Source organism: Hipposideros armiger, unplaced genomic scaffold (genome assembly GCF_001890085.2).
Source record: "Hipposideros armiger isolate ML-2016 unplaced genomic scaffold, ASM189008v1 scaffold_1274, whole genome shotgun sequence".
Taxonomy (NCBI): Eukaryota; Metazoa; Chordata; class Mammalia; order Chiroptera; family Hipposideridae; genus Hipposideros; species Hipposideros armiger.
Window position 1 is genome coordinate 133,010 of NW_017732624.1, and position 17,469 is coordinate 150,478.

General features: G+C 40.9%; 1 protein-coding gene across 1 annotated transcript in view; it reads right to left on the reverse strand.

Annotated features, from left to right (window-relative positions):
- Positions 1-17,015, reverse strand: part of ALMS1 (ALMS1 centrosome and basal body associated protein) — a 130,386-nt gene extending 113,371 nt beyond the window's left edge. Inside the window, exon 1 of the mRNA XM_019633288.1 lies at positions 16,650-17,015. Within this exon, the coding sequence (XP_019488833.1) occupies positions 16,650-17,015 (366 nt within the window). The remainder of the gene's footprint in view (positions 1-16,649) is intronic.
- Positions 17,016-17,469: the final 454 nt, after the last annotated feature.

Genomic DNA, 17,469 nt, shown 5'->3' on the forward strand with positions numbered 1-17,469 from the left:
AAAAAAAAAAAAAGAATAACAAAGAAAGCTGTTTTACAAATTCATTTTGGCAATCTGAAATCCCTAAATATATAACAATACAATATTTTCATACAATTAGTCTTCTTGAGCCCTCCAGGAAAGAAGAATGCCATAACGAATGTTCAAAATGGCTCTTCACTGAAGCTAAATAATGCTGGTGTGGAGTATGGGGCCTTGCCTTTGAAAATAGCTGATTCACAACAGCTTACAAAGAGAGGGTTCAATTCATTAGAATATTTATATAAAACTAATGATATAACATTAAGAAACTAGCAATTTGACAACTAACCCAATGTGTGAGAAAAAAAAACACTCTCCCCTCACTTTTGCCAACTGAAAGAAAACATAAAAGTTAAAATTAAATGTTAAATTCTTACTAAAAACTCCATTTCCCTACCTGACTGTCTAGACTTCATCAAAGAAACTTCTAATTCAAATTTCTAATTCACTTCCACATGTTTTATTGGCTTTTCCACAGTCGCTTCTGGATATTGGTATAACTCAAATACTTGAAGGAGGATTTTTAAAATAAGTGCTTCAAAACTAAGTAGGCGTCATCAACAATTCTCTGATCTGAGATTAAATGCCTTTTGATATAAATTAACAGTTTTAAAGAGCCCTTCCCTGAGTCCGTTTTTAATATTAAAAGTTAATGGTATTCCAACTATATGCTATCTAGAAGAGAAACACTTTAAATCTAAGAACACATGGTAAGCTAAAAGTGCAAGGATGGAAAAAGATATTTCATGTAAATAGTAACCAAAAGAACACAGGTGTATCTATGCAAATATCAGATAAAATAGGCTTTAAATGAAAAACTGTTAGGAGACAAGGAAGGGCATTAAATAATGACAAAAGGGTCAATTCACCAAGAACATATAACAAGTAATTTATGCATCAAACCACAGCGCTCCTAAATTAATAAGGCAAAGTTTAAAAGAATCAAAGGGAGAAATACACAAAACTGTAATATTAAGAGACTTCAGGGCCGGCCAAGTGGCACGTTGGTTAAGAGTTGGCTTGGGACGCCAGCTCTGAGCAGCAGAGCCCCGGTTCGGATCCCACATGAGGGCCAGTAACGCTATGCCCTCTACAGCTAAGATGGTGAACAACAGCTCGACTTGGAGCTAGGCTACTGTGAATCGCCGGCAACGGCGTAGGCTGCAGTGGGGTTGGCCAGCAGCGCACGTGAGCTTTCGTGAGCTGCCAAGAGCTGCCATGAGCAGCCGTCCAGTGGCCGGCAACCAATCTGCTTCACCCGGGAAGAGCGTAATGATAATACCAACATGGGCCAGTGAAGTGACGTCCTCCACAACTAGACTGAAGAATAAAAGGACAGCAACTTGTCTGTTCCCCTTGTCCGATTCCCCAACACAGTTCCTCTCCCCCAATAAAATCTTAAAAAAGACAAAAAAGGCTTCAATACCCTACTTTCAATAATGGATAGAATAACCAGACAGAAGAATAATAAGTAAACAGAGGAACTGAACAACATTATAGAGCATTGGACCTAATAGAAATATACAGAACACTCTACCCAGCAACAGCAAAATATACATTTCGCAAGTACACATGAAACATTCCTCAGGATAGAACACATGTTAGACCACAAAACAAGTCTTAACAAATTCAAGAAGAATGAAATTATACACAGTATTTTTTCCAATCACAAAGGAAATGAAGCTAGAAACGAACAGCACATGAAAACTAGAAATTCCACAAATATGTAGAAATTAAACAATACACTCTTAGAAACCAATGGGTCAAACAAGCAGTCACAAGGGAAATTAGAAAATACTTTGACACAATGAAAATAAAAACACAAAATACCAAAACGTAGGGGATGCAGCAAAAGCAGTGCTAAGAGAACATTTATAGCTGTGTGTACTAAAAACAAACAAACAAATAAAATAAAATAAAAGAAAAAGAAAAAAGCAAGTACACAAATCAACACCTAACATATACTTCAAGGAACTAGATGAACAAACTAAACCTAATACAGGCAGAAGGAAGGAAATTAATAAAGGTTAGAGCACAGATAAACAAAATAATGAATACAGAAAAAAAATCAAACTGAAAGTTGTTTTTTTAAATATCAACAAAATTGACAACTCCTTAGCTACACTAAGAAAAAAAATATTCAAATAATAAAATCTAAAATGAAAGAGAGACTATTACAACCAATACCAAAGAAATAAGAAGGACTTTAAGAGAATACTCTGAAGAATTGTACACCAACAAATTGGATAGCTAAGAAGAAATGCATCAATTCCTAGAAACTCACAATCTACTAAGACTGAATCATGAAGAAACAAAAAATCTGAATAAACCTGTAATTAAGAGAGGAGATTGAATCAGTAACAAAAAACTTCCCAATACAGAAAACCCAAGGATCAGACAGCTTCACTCCAGAATTCTACCAAATATTTAAAGAATTAACATCAACCCTCCTGACACTCAAAAAAGTTGAAGACGGAACACTTCCTAACTCATTCTGAGGTCAGCAATACCCTGGTACAGACAGCCAGTGAAGATACTACAGAAACAAAAACAACACTACAGACAAGCTCCCTGGTGGATATTGATACAAAAATCCTCAATGCCATACTAGCATCCAGGATTCTGAACACATTGAAAGGATTATGCACCATGACCAAGTGGGATTTTACCCTAAATGGTTCAACATATAAAAACCAATGAGGAGAGAGGGGGTAAGCCAATTAGTTCACTTGGTTAGAGCGCAGTGCTGATAACACCAAGGTTGCCACTGAGTTGCACCCTTCACAACTAGATTGAAACAACTACTTGACTTAGAGCTGATGAGTCCTGAAAAAAACAGTTCCCCAATAAAAATTAAAATAAACAAGTAAATGGGGAAGAATTAATATTGTTAAAATGTCAATAATACCAAAAGCCATCTATAGATTCAATGCAATCCCTATCAAGATTCCAGTGGCATGTTTTACAGAAAAAACAAAAACAAAAACAAAAATATTCCTAACATTTATATGGAACCACAAGACCCCAAATAGCCAAAGAAATCCTAAGAAAGAACAACAAAGGAGGAAGCATCATACTTCCTGATTTTAAGCTATACTGTAAAGCTATGGTAATTAAAGCAGTATGGTAGTAACATAAAAAAGATATACAGACAAATGAAACAATCAAGAGCCCAAAAATAAACCCAAGCATATACAGTCAACTAGTATTAACAAGGGAACCAAGAATACTAAATGGCAAAATGACATTCTCTTCAATAAATGGTGCTGGGAAGGTTGAATATGACAACTTTGGGTATAATCATAATTTTTTAGGTTCAACACTAAAGGCATAATCCTTGAAAGAAATCATTGATAAGCCAGACTCATTAAAATCATTGATAAGCCAGACTCATTAAAATTAGCAACTTCTGTTCTATGAAAGACAATGTCAAGAGAATAAAAAGACAAGCCACGGACTGGGAGAAAAATAGATGTAAAAGACTATCTGATAAAGGACTGTTAACCAAAATATACAAAGAACTCTTAAAAGTCAACCATATGTAACAAACAACCCAATTAGAAAATGGTCAATAGGCCTGAACAGACCCCTCACAGAAGAAAAATAAGCATGTGAAAATATGCTCTACATCATTTATCATTAATGAATTGCAAATTAAAACGAGACACCACTACACACCTATTAGAATGGCCAAAAATCCAAAACACCAAAAACACCAAGGGCTGTCAATGGATACTACTAAGGATACAGAGCAACAGGAACTCTCATTCATTGCTAAATGATGGTGGGAATGCAAAATGGTAGTCACTTCGCAAAATCTAGCAATCATGTTCCTTGGTATTGACCCAAGTGGACTGAAAATTACATCTACACAAAAACCTGCACATGGATATTTAGAACAGCTTTATTCATAACTGCCAAACTTGAAAGCAACTGAGATGTCCTTTAGTAGGTAAATGGATAAACTGTGGTATATCCAGATAATGGAATATTATTTAGGACTAAGAGACGAGCTACCAAGCAAAGAAAAGACATGGAGAAGCCTTTCATATAGTACTATAATGGTGGATACATGCCATTACTCATTTGTCAAAAACCAAAGAATTTACCAAAAGTGAACCCTAAATATAAACTATAGACTTCAGATGTCAATGTAGGTTCATCTATTATAACAAGTGTACAACAGTGAGATGTTGACAATGGGGGACGCCATGCATGTGTGGGTGCAGGAGGTAGATGAGAAATCTCTATGCTGTACACTCAATTTTTCTGTGAACTTAAAGCAGCTCTTAAAATTAAAGCCAGTTAAAATATAAAAGCAAAACAGAGCTCTGGTCCAGTGTGCAAGGGGGTAAAAAATCATCACTCCCATCTCTACAAAAAGAAAAAGTGCTGAACAAATTGAAAACCAACATCTTGTCTTACATCCATCAGAGAACTAAAATTAACGGCAAACTTCAGTGCCAAAATTTGGAGAGACAGACAAGCACATACAGAGAATCACAACTTGCTGGAGCAGAATTCCAGGAGCAGACACCACCATGGGAACCAGCACTAGGGCAGGAAAACCTAAATTATAACTGACAAATTGCTAGAAGCTTAGGGTGGACAACTTTGAAACTTAAACTATCCAGAGAAACTCAGTCTTAGAGGGGGCACCCATTCTTTTATGAGTTTTACCTCCAAATATTCTACTCGGTTCCCACAGTTAAGATCAGACAAGCATCTCCTGCCTCTTTACAGGGAGAAGGGGAAAGCAGCCATTCTGAAATACGCCCAGAGCATTCTATTCTCAACAAGACCTGACCTCAAAAGAAACTATTGTACTAGAGCCTAGCCAATGGGGGTTTACCAGATATTAAGTGACCTAGGTGAAGGGAAATACCCAATTCCATCCTGCTGTAGTTTTCCACACATGGGAGACAAGAAATACCCAACTTCAGCCCCTTCTAGCCTTCCTGTCTCACCTAAGGAGAAAACTGAGAAACCCTAGTGAAGATCACAACCCATGCATAAGACTGAGACCTAAGAATAGGACCACAGAACACCTCCCCTCCACCTACACCTTACAACTACATCAATTGGGCTCGTCATAATAACAGGGGAATATATAGTTGAAAGAACAGCACATCTCAGACCTTATTTAAGAAATCCTTAGAGAAACCCAAATATAACAAGGGAGACAAAAACATCACACTAAAGGCTTACTTACTTCAGTTCCTTCATATTTATTCAGTATATATTTATTCAGTACATGTATGTTGTTTTCAACAAAAAATTAAAAGATATACTAAAGACACAAACAGTTTGAAGAGACATAGCAAGCCTCAGAACCAAACTCAGATACGGCAGATATGTTGGAGTTTCAGTTTGGGAAAATGAAAATGTTTGGAGATGGGTGGTGGTGGTGGTGGTGGTTACAAAACAATGAACGTACTTAATGCCACCTAAAAGTGGTTAAAATGGTAGATTTTATGTTATGTATATTTTATAATTTTAAAAAAATAAAATCAAGAGGGAAAAAAAGAAATGAGATATCAAACCATAAAAAGACATGGAGAGACCTCAAATGCATGTTGCTAAGGGAAAGAAGCCATTCTGAAATGGTTACATCCTATATGATTCTAACTATATGACATTCTGGAAAAGGCACAACTATGGAGAAAGTGAAAATATCAGTGTATGCCAGGGTTTCAGAGGAAGGAAGGGAGGGATGAATAGGTAGAGCACAGGGGATTTTCAGGGTAGTGAAACTATTCTGTAGGATACTGTAATAGCAGATAAGTCATTATACATTTGTCAAAAACCATAGGATGTACACAGAATGAACCCTAATGTAAACTATGGGCTGTGGTTAATAAAAATGTATCACTATCAGCTTACAAATTATAGCAAATGTACCACACTAATGCAAGATGGTTAATAACATGGAAAATAGGGAAGGGGTCAAAGTGGCATATGGAAATTCTGTACTTTCTGCTCAATGTTCTTGTAAACATAAAATTGCTCCCAAAGAGTCATTAATTAAAAATAAAGATAGCCAGGGCCAGCAGAGTGGCGCGTTGGTTAAAAGTTGGCATGGGACACCAGAGGGCCCCGGTTCAGATCCCACATATGAGTGCCAGTGACACTGCCCTCTACAGCTAAGATGCTGAACAACAGCTTAACCTGGAGCTGGGCGGCCGTGAGTCGCCTGTGACGGCGTAGGCTGCAGCCCCTGCTGCAGTGGGTTGCCATGGGCTACCGTGTGTAGCCAGCAGCCAGCGTGAGCATCCAGCAGCCGCAGTGAGCGGCCGTCCAGAAGCCGGCGACTGATCTGCCTCGCCCGGGAAGAGCGCAATGATGGTGCCAACTTGGGCCAGTGAAGCAACGTCCTCCACAACTAGACTGAAGAATGAAAAAAATGACAGCAACTTGTCTGTTCCCCTTCCCCCAATTCCCCAGCACTGTTCCCATCCCCCCAATTCCCCAATAAAAATCTTAAAAAAAAAAGTGATAACTTAGAGGAAATGGACAAACACCTAGAAAATCACAAATCACTGAAACTGACACAAGAAGGAACAGATGAGAGTTCCAGTCAAGTTGGTGGAGTAGGTAAATGCTGTGCTTACCCTCTCTCACAACCACATCAAAATTACAACTAAATTGACAATACAGCCATCATTGAGAATCACCTGAAATCTTTCTGAATCAAAGCCCTACAACTAAGGACATACAGAAGCCACCTCGAGACTGGTAGGAGGGGGAGAGATGCGGAACAGCTGATCCTACACCTGTGTGTGACCATTAAAAATCAGGAGATATCATGGCTACAGAGGTATACCCCAAAGGAGCAAAGGGGTCCCAGACTCCCCATCCCAGGACTCCAGTGCCAGGAAGAGAAGTTCCCATATTTTCTGGTTGTGAAAACCAGTGGGGATGTGGCTGATTGCGACAAAGGGCGGCTGGAGTCCCAGGAGCTTGCCTTAAAGGGACCACGCACAGACTTACTCAAAGATAGAATCACTGGCTCTGAGCTCCAGCACTGGGGCAGCAGCTGGAGAGGCGACAGGGACATACGGGAGTTGGGGGGAACTGAGTTGTATGGCTTCAGGACGAGGGCTGGAGGGGCAGCTTTCTCCCAGACAGAGGAGCCAGTGGAAGCCATTGTTGTTTTGTTAAGTCCTCCCCCTGCCTGCAAGCAGACACAGGAAGCTACCATATCTGAGTTTCCATCAAGCTGGCTGGCACCATTCGTTTACCATGCCCTGGTTATTCTGAGACCCCCACCTCACCCAACTTTCAGGCATACCAGAGCTGCTTCCAGTGGCTTTTTCCTACAAACCGCCTGCCTTGGCTCATGTTGCAGACTTTCCTAGTGTCTCTCAAAGGTTTGCAGAATCCAAACAAGCAATATCTGGAATGACCATGTCCCATACCTCTAATACAGCAGCCCTGTGCCTGGCACTAGCGCCAGCCAGCCTTGGTTCGCAGCTTGGCCTCTAAAAGCACTTCCAAGCATGGTGGGGGTGGCGGCCATCTGCAGATTGCTCTGTGGATCCTGCGGGGGGCCCTGGGTGGGGCACGGGCTATGGCTGAACTTGACCTGCAGAGGGTCCCCTCCCAGGTGGCCGTGGGGTTGGCACACCCAGTGGCCAGCTTCAAAACAAGTCAGAGCATCACCCAGCTGCCTCCAAGGATAACACACCCAAGGGGCAGACTGAGCAGGCACCAGAGCCCTGCAGAGGTAGATCCTGTTCTGTAGGGTCAGCCCCTGTACCACAACTCCTCCACTGTAGTCATGGCCAGTCCTCACAACCAGTGAGCAGGTCTATCCCTCCTACTGACGTGCAAACAGCAACCATGACTCCACTACAAGAGGAGGGCACACTCAACCCACATAGGGTACACACCTGGAGTCCATAGCTCAGGTGACCAGGGAGACTGTGCCACTGAGCCCCACAGCACACCTACTACATAAGGCCACTCTACTAATGCTGGGAGACAGCAGCCCTACCTAATACATAGAAACAAACATAGGGAGACAGCCAAAATGGAGAGACAAAGAAACATTTCCTAATAAAAGAACAGAACAAAGCTCCAGAAAAAGAACTAAACAAAATTGAGACAATCTACCCAACACACGGTTCCAAATACTGGTTATAAGGATATTCAATGATCTCAAGGAGAACTTCAACAGAGAGCTAGGAAACATAAAAATGGCAACAGAAAACTTAAGAAAAGCCATCATAACTAAACAGTACAATAACGGAAATGAAGAATACATTACAGGGAATCAGCAGATTAGATGAAGCAGAGTATTGAATCAGCAATTTAGAAGATAAGTTTGCAGAAAACAACCAATCAGAACAGCAAAAATAAAAAAAAAATTTTTTTAAATGAAGAGAGGGGCCGGCCGAGTGGCGCGATGGTTAAGAACTCGCTTGGGATGCCAGAGGGCCCCGGTTCGGATCCCACATATGAGGGCCAGTGACACTGCCCTCCACAGCTAAGATGCTGAACAACAGCTCAACCTGGAGCTGGGCTGCCATGAGTTGCCGGCGACGGCGTGGGCTGCAGTCCCTGTGGCAGTGCATTGCCATGGGCTACCGTGTGTGGCCAGCAGCCAGCGTGAGCGGCCAGCAGCCGCAGTGAGCGGCCGTCCAGAAGCCGGCGACTGATCTGCCTCGCCAGAGAAGAGCGCAATGATGGTGCCAACTTGGGCCACTGAAGCAACGTCCTCCACAACTAGATTGAAGAACAAAACGACAGCAACTTGTCTGTTCCCCTTTCCCCAATTCCCCAGCACTGTTCCCATCCCCCCAATTCCCCAATAAAAATCTTTAAAAAAAAAAAAAAATGAAGAGAGTTTAAGGGGCCTCTGGGACAACATCAATCACACCAACATTTGTATTATAGGGGTACCAGAAGGAAAAGAGACAGCAAGGGGTTGAAAAACTATTTGAAGAAATAATGATGGAGAATTTCTCTAATGTGGTAAAGGAAGTAGACAGACAAGCCCAGGAAGTGCAGAGTCTCAAACAAGATGAACTCAAAAGAGCCCAACATCAAGACACATCAAGATTAAAATGTCAAAGGTTAAAGACAAAGAAAGAACTTGAAAGCGGCAAGAAAAAAGCAGTCAGTTATCTACAAGGGAGCTCCCATAAGACTGTCAGCTGATTTCTCAATAGAAACTTTGCAGGCCAGAAGGGATTGGCAGGAAATATTCAAAGTGATGAAAAGCAAAGACTTACAAACAAGAGTACTCTACCCAGCAAAGCTATCATTTAGAATTGAAGAAAAGATAAAGAACTTCCCAGACTTGAAAAAGCATCACCTCCAAACCAGTATTACAAGGAATCTTAGACAGGCTTCTCTAAGATGAAAAAACAATAAAAAATATAAATAATAAAATGGCAATAACTACATATCTATCAACAATTACTGTTAATTTAAATGGATTAAATGCTCAGGCCAGCCGCGTGGCTCGGTGGTTAAAAGCTGGCTTGGGATGCCAGCTCTGAGCAGCAGGGCCCCGGTTCGGACCCCACATGAGGGCCAGTGACACTGCCCTCTACAGCTAAGATGGTGAACAATAGCTCAACCTGGAGCTGGGCTGCAATGAGTCACCGGCGATGGCATAGGCTGCAGTGAAGCTGCAGTGAGCTGCCATAAGCTACCGTGAGTGGCTGGCAGCCAGTGTGAGCTGCCAAGAGCCGCCGTGAGCAGCCATCCAATGGCCAATGAGCGACAGCCTCATCCGGGGAGAGCACAATGATAATACCAACATGGACCAGCGAAGCGACGTCCTCCACAACTAGACTGAAGAACAAAAGGACAGCAACTTGTCTGTTCCCCTTCCCCGATTCCCCAACGCTGTTCTCCTCCCCCAAATCCCCAATAAAATCTTATAAATAAATAAATAAATAAATGGATTAAATGCTCAAAAGATAGGGTGGTAAACAAAAAGAAAATGTCAATAAATAAATATTTTTCAGGATACAATTTATGACCAAAGTTCTACAAATAGTGTTTTTCTTTCCCAAATAATTCCTTTCAAGCACCTGGGTTTTTTTGTGTTTTTGTTGTTTTTTTTAAGAATTGTGTAACGTCTCTCATTTTATGGCAGAAAAAAAACTAGGATATGAATCTGACATCACACGCATGGTGAGAGCCTGGACAAGATTCTGAGAATGCTATCTACTTCCGTACAAAAGGTCAGAAAATTAATTCTCCAAGCCAACATTTGAAACTGGCTGGTCAGAGAGCTTGGATGTCTGGAAAATTAATGTGCGTATATTCAAAATGTTCTTGTGCATACACCTCTAATACTCCTTTTCACAAGACAGAGAGAAAAACAAGACAGGGGGGTTGAATGGATAAGAAAACAAGACTTGTACATATGCTGCCTACAAGAGACTCACTTCAGATTGAAAGACACACACAGACTGAAAGTAAAGAGATGGAAAAAAATATTTCATCCAAATGGAAACAAACAAAAAGCTGGAGTAGCAATACTTATACTAGACAAAACAGACTTTAAGACAAAGGCTATAGCAAGAGACATAAAGAAGGACCTAGTAATCCGACTTCTGGGTATTTATCCAAAGAAACCCAAAACACTACTTCAAGGGAATGTGCTCATCCACATGTCTATTGCAGCATTATTTACAATAGCCAAGATATGAAGGCAAACCTGGGTGTCCTTGAATGGATGGATGGATGGATGGATGGATGGATAAAGAGGTGGTACATATATACAATGGAATATTACTCAACTGTAAAAAAAAAAAAAATGAAATCTTACCATTTGCGACAACACGGATGGACCTAAAGGGTGCTGTCCTCAATGTTGTCAGACAGCAAAAGACAAATGTCATATGATTTCACCTTTAAGTGGAATCTAAAGAACAAAATAAACAGACGAAACAGAAACAAACTCATAGATACAGAGAATATTTTGATGGTTGCCACATGGTAGGGGGTTTTGGGCGTGAGTGAAAAAGGGGAAGGGATTAAGAGGTACAAATTGGTTGTTACACAGTAGTCATGGGGATGTAGGATATAGCATAAGGAATATAGTCAATAATATTGTAATGACTATGTATGGTGTCAGATGGGTACTAGATCTATTGGGGTGATAGTTAGAAGTGAGATTCAGAGCAGGGTGAAAAAAAGATGAAGGGATTAAGAAATACAAGTTGGTAGTTATAAAATAGTCATGGGGCTATAAAGTAAAGCACAGGGAACATAATCAATAATATGGTAATAACTATGCATAGTTCCAGGTGGATACTAGTCAGGGGGATCACTGCATAAATTATACAAATGTTTAACCACTATGCTGTATACCTGAAATTAATATAAAATATTGAATGTCAACAGTAATTTAAAATTTTAAAAGTGCAAGAAAAGATAAATGGAAATAAGAGGTTCAAAGTTCCACGTATAAAACAAACAGGTTTGGGGGATGTAATATACAGCATAGGAAATACAGTCAATAATACTATGATTGAGTGGTACGGTGTCAGATGGTTGCCGGACTTATCGTGGTGATCACTTCTTTAGCATAGGGAATATAATAATATGGTAATAACTATGTATAGTGCCAGGTGTGTACTGTTGAATAACTATGGTGTACACCTGAAACTAATATAATATTGTATGTTAGCTATATTTTAATAAAAATCTTGGGTGGCTGGTTAGCTCAGTTGGTTAGAGTGCAGTGCTCCTAACACCAAGATTGCTGGTTTGATCTCCATGCCCTCCACAACTAGACTGAAACAACTACTTGACTTGGAGCTGATGAGTCCTGGAAAAACATGTTCCCCATTAAACAAACAAAAAAAAGATGTTAAAAAATAAAAAAACAAAAGAATAAACAACCTAGTAGACCTATAGCAAGAAAAGAATATTGAATATGTAACTAAAATACTTCCCAAAAAGAAAAGTCCAAATCCATATGGTGAAATCTATCAATCAAAGTATTATTAGTAGGGGCCAGCCGAGTGGCTCAGTTGGTTAAGAGCTCACTCATGAGTTTGAGCTCTGAGTAACAGCAGTTTGATGCCTGGCCCGAGCTGAGCTGCTGCTAAGCTGCCAATAGGTAGCAGGATGGCTCAGCTAAAAAAAAAAACGTATTATTAGTGCCAATCCTTCACAACCTCTTCCAAAAACAGAAGGAACAGTTGCAACTCATTTTATGAGGCCAGTATTACCCTGATACTAAACCAGACAAAAACACAAGAAAAATACAGACCAGTATAATGGGAATATAGATGCCAAAATTAAAAAACAAAACAAAAAATAAAAACCAGGAAACTAGCAAATCAGTGTATTTATGTTCCTATATTCAGTAACATAAAATATTCATATACCAAAATGAAGTAAATAATCCCCAGAATGCATATTTGCTTAACAATCCAATATCAATTAATGCAATATACTAATTAATAATTTGACAAAATCAATACCCTTTTCACGGTAAAACACTCAATAAATTAGGAATAGAAGAAAACTTCATCATTCTGACAAGGGCATCTATGAAAAACCTACAACTAACACCATACTTTTGGTGAAAGACTGGATACTTTTTCCCTAAGATCAGGATTAAGACTAGGATATCCACTTTCACCATTTCTGTTCAACATTATACTGGGAGTACTATCCAGAAAAATTAGGCAAAAAAAAAAAAATAAACAAAAGATATCCAGGTTGGTAAAGAAGACTAAAACTATATGTATGTGACATGGTCTTGTATGTAAAAAAAAAAAATCCTAGAGAGTCCACTAAAAATCTCTTATAACTAATGAACAAGTTTATTAAAGTTACAGAATACAAGATAAATATACAAAAATCAATTGTCTTTTTATACACTTGCAATGAACAATCCAAAATTGGGGGGGGGGGTTCCTACTTAAAATAAGAATAAAAAATTCTACTTACCAAAAAGAATAAAACAATACTTAGAATTTAAGAAAAGTCAAAACTTATACTCTGAAAACTACAAAACATTATTGAACAGATTTACAGAAGATCTAAATAAATAAAAAGATATGCCATGACTATGGATCAGAAGACCTAACGTTGCTAATATTGCAATACTTCCAAATTGATCTACAAATTCAATGTAATTCACACCAAAATACCAGCTGGTTTCTCTGTAGAAATTGAAAAGCTGATCCTCAAATTCATAGGGAATTACAAGGGACCCAGAAAAGACAAAATATCTTGGAAGAAAAACAATGAAGTTGGAGGACTCACACATCTTCATTTCAAAACTTACCACAAAGCAACTGTAATAAAAAAAGTGTGGCACAGCATAAAGTTGGACATACCAGAGGTGCCAAAAGAACGTATACACATTTATTTTAAGAGATGTTATCTATCTTTACTTTTCAAAGTTGAATTGAATTACGGTAGCAATGTGTAATATGACAGTCACTCAAAAAATGGCTTTAATCAAAAGAGTGCTAGCATCACCATGCAATAGAAAGGACAAAGAAAATTGCGGAAGCACAGTTGTCGTTCAAGGAGCACAAAACCATTTTGAAATGGTATTTGAAATTCTAAAACATTGTGGAAGTACAATTACAATGGAGGCGTGAGTATGCAATAGAACCTCCAACACACCTAACAACTGCACGCATTCGTGATAAATTTGAGACCCATGGTACTGTGTGTGATGTGCACAAGGGAAGATCTGGGAGGCCTCGCACAGCAACAAGTCCTGCTTCTTCTGCTATGGTGTTGGAACAGTTTACATGCTCACCACAGAAGTCTACCAAACAATGTGCACATGAGACAGGAGTTAAGCAGAACAAGCATACGACACATTCTTCAAACAGCAAAATGGAAAGTTTTCATCCCAAGTTTTGGCATCCTCTGTATAAAATAATGGAATAGAATTAAGAATCCAGAAATAAACCCATACATCTATGGTCAACTGATTTTCAACAAGGGTACTAAGACTTATAATTGGGATAGAATAGCCTCTTCATCAAATGGTGCTGAGACAAGTAGGTAGCCACAACAAAAAAATGAAGTCAAACCCTTTCCTCACACCACATACAAAAATTAACTCAAAACTGATCAAAGACTTAAATGTAAGAACAAAACCTATAAAATTTTTAAGAAAAAACATAGAGCTGTAAAGAACTTCACAGTTGGCAATGGGTTCTAAGATATAATACCAAAAGGATGAACAACAAAAGAAAAAGAAGATAAATGGGACTTCACATTGTTGAACACCATCAAGAATATGAAACGACCCACAGGCTAGGAGAAAATATTACAAATCCTTATAAGGAAATTTGAAGATTCACATTGTGGAAAATATGAGGAATATATAAAGAATTCATACAACTCAATAGTAAATAGACAAATGACCCAATTAAAAATTGGCAAAGGATCTGAATGGACATTTTGCCAAAGAAGATATACAAATAGCCAATATGTACATGAAAAAATACTCAATATCATGAGCCATCAGGGAAATGCAAATCAAAACCACAATGAGATACCACTTCACACCAACTAGGATGGCTATAATACAAAAGTCAGGGGCGGGGGTGGCCAGGTGGCTCAGTTGTTTAGAGCACATGCTCTGAACAACAAGATTGCTGGTTCGATTCCCACATGGGCCAGTGAGCTGTGCCCTTCGCAACTAGATTGAAGACAACGACTTGAGCTCAGTGGCAGACTTGAGCTGAGCTGCCACTGAGCTGCTGCTTAACTGCTGGTGGGTGGTCGGATGGCTCAGTTGGTTAGGGCACATGCTCTTAACAACAGAGTTACCAGTTCAACTCCCACATGGGATGGTGGGCTGTGCCCCCCACAACTAGAATGAAAATGGCAACTGCGCTTGGAGCTGAGTTGCACCCTCCACAACTAAGATTGAAGGGCAACAACTTGACTTGGAGCTGATGGGCCCAGGGCAAAACACACTGTTCCCCAATAAAGTTTTAAAAAAATACAAATTTATCATATACCACCCCGTTTAAATATTTTTAATGACTTCCCAAAGATTCAGGGATCAAGTCTCCAAATTCTAAGCATTGCACACAAAGCCTTGAAGTCTGTGTTCAACCCACATTGGCCTTTCATTCCTTGATAATGCCATGCTCTCTCTAACCAACAGTACTTTTCCATGTGCTTTTCCCTCAACTAAGAAGGCTCTTTCCGTTCCCTTTGCCTAGTTATCCTTAATATGTCTTCAGATCTCAGCTCTATCCTAACTTCCTAGGGTAGCTTTCTCCAGCTTCATGAACAAAGTCAGATTCCTTACTGTATGTTTTCAAAGCATGTTAACACGCATCAGTTCTACTTTTATTTATGGCACCACCTACATTTTGTCTGCCTTCCTCTCTAGACTATGAACACTAGAAAGGCAGAGATAAAAAAATGTTTGGGTTTACCAAGGTTTCTTAGCATCTAGCACATTGCATGGCCCATGGTGAATGCTCAATAATATATGCTCCATGAATTAAGGGATATTCACCAGGCAAAACAACAACTATTGTTCTTTAATGATCAACAGTTCATAGCATCACTAACCAAGAGAACTTTCTGTGATGATGGAACTCTTCTATATCTTCATTGTCCAATAGGTTGGCCACTAGTCAAATGTGGCTACTGAGCACTTGAAAAGTGGTTAGTACAACACAGGCACTGAATTTTTTATTTTACTTACTTTTAACTAATTAAGATGTTAAGAGTCATATGTGGCTAGTGACTACTGTATTGAACAGCACAAGTCTATACAGTCTTTTCTCTGTCTTTTCAATTGTTTACATCTTGTCTAAGGAGCAGTCCTAGATAATAAACCCTATGCTTCTTTTTCTCCCCACGTTGTAGAATAGAAATTTAATAAATGTCTGAGGACTTGATAACCGAATTGTATGGCAAATCTTTTTTTTCTCCCTGAAAAGCAATCAGTTAAATGCAATTATTTTCAAACTAATCTTCAAGAGCCAACCATAAAAACAGCTCTTTCTCCACTGTGCATTACCTTGTGCTTTCTAGTTTTCCAGAGTGTTTGGAGCTGCGGCATAAGCCTCTCCTGCATTTCTAAGCCCCTCCTACAGGCTAGGGACCCCTTTATTGCTACAAATGAGGGTACAGAGAAAAACAATCTTCCAGGAGCCTTTTGAGACTAACACCTCATGCAGTGTACTTAATCCACACAACTCCCTCAGGGGTGCCCTGTACTCAGGCAAACTAATCTCCTAATTGTCTTCCCAACAAGATAGTCCCTGGGCAACGCACTCTCTCCACTCGGACACCACCTTTTTCCCCTCCTTCGGGACATGATAGACGCCACCTCCTCCCCAAAGCGTTTTGTAACTACACAAGCTGGGAATACTGGCTTCACTTAACATCTGGTGTAATTCCAAAGGCCCAGGACACACCGAAGGGTAGAAACAAGAGGTCTGCCAGAAAGAACTGGAGAGATTGGAGTAGTCAGCCAGAACCTGTGTAAGAGTCCAGACGGCCCTTACAAGCCTTTAAGCGCATTTATGTGTCAGGCACCGTGCTGGGCAGAGAGCAGGAAGCATCGGCGCCCAGGCAGAGAGCAGGCGGAGGGCTCAGGGACAACCAGTCACCTTCCCCGACGGCGTGCCACACGGCTCTCCGGCCAGGCTCACCTTCTCCGAGGCGGTCCGCTCGGCCTCGGAGTAGCGGTGCTTCCGGAGCGACGACAGAGGCAAACTCCGGCCGGGGTGTGCCTGCAGCCAGGCCATCGCCTCCTCGTCCTCCTCATCCTCCTCGTCGTCCGTACTCTCCGGAGGCTGGCTCTCGTAGTTTAAGTCCGCGTCCAGTTCCCGACCCTCCTCCTCCTCCTCTACGTCCTCCACCATCAACACTTCATCTTCGTCCAAGTTCTCCGCCTCCTCCGCCAGCCCCTCAGGTACCTCCTCCGCCACCTCCTCGGGTACCTCCTCCGCCACCTCCTCCTCCTCCTCCTCCTCCTCCTCGAGCTCGCCGGGCCACGGCAGGTCCTCAGGCTCCATATTGATGTCGCGCTCTCAGAGGCTGAGGAGGAGGAGAGATGAGGGGGGAGGGAGGAGGGAGGGGCGGGGAAGAAAGCTGACTGGCGGTTGAGGCCGCGCGCAGGCGCAAAGACAGCCTCCGCCGCGCGCCATGCGCTGCGCCTTGCGGACGGGGAGGGACAGAGAGTGAGCGCGCGTGTTGCTAAGGACGCCCGCGGGGGCGGCCGGGAAGGCCAGAAGTCGGGGAGTGGCGACAGGCGACGCTACCCTGTCCCCGTCACTGGCTGGAATCTTGATCACAGTCTTGTAAGCTCACAATAAATCCAGACTTGGCTTCTTTTACGGGAGGGGAGAATTCAGTTCTCCGCTGGGCCGGGTCAAAACTGAATTTTGCCCCTGTATCGAAGGAAGATCAGACCCTGGGACAAGCTCATGATAATCAAACTCGCAAATTATACATTTTAAAATGTAAAGG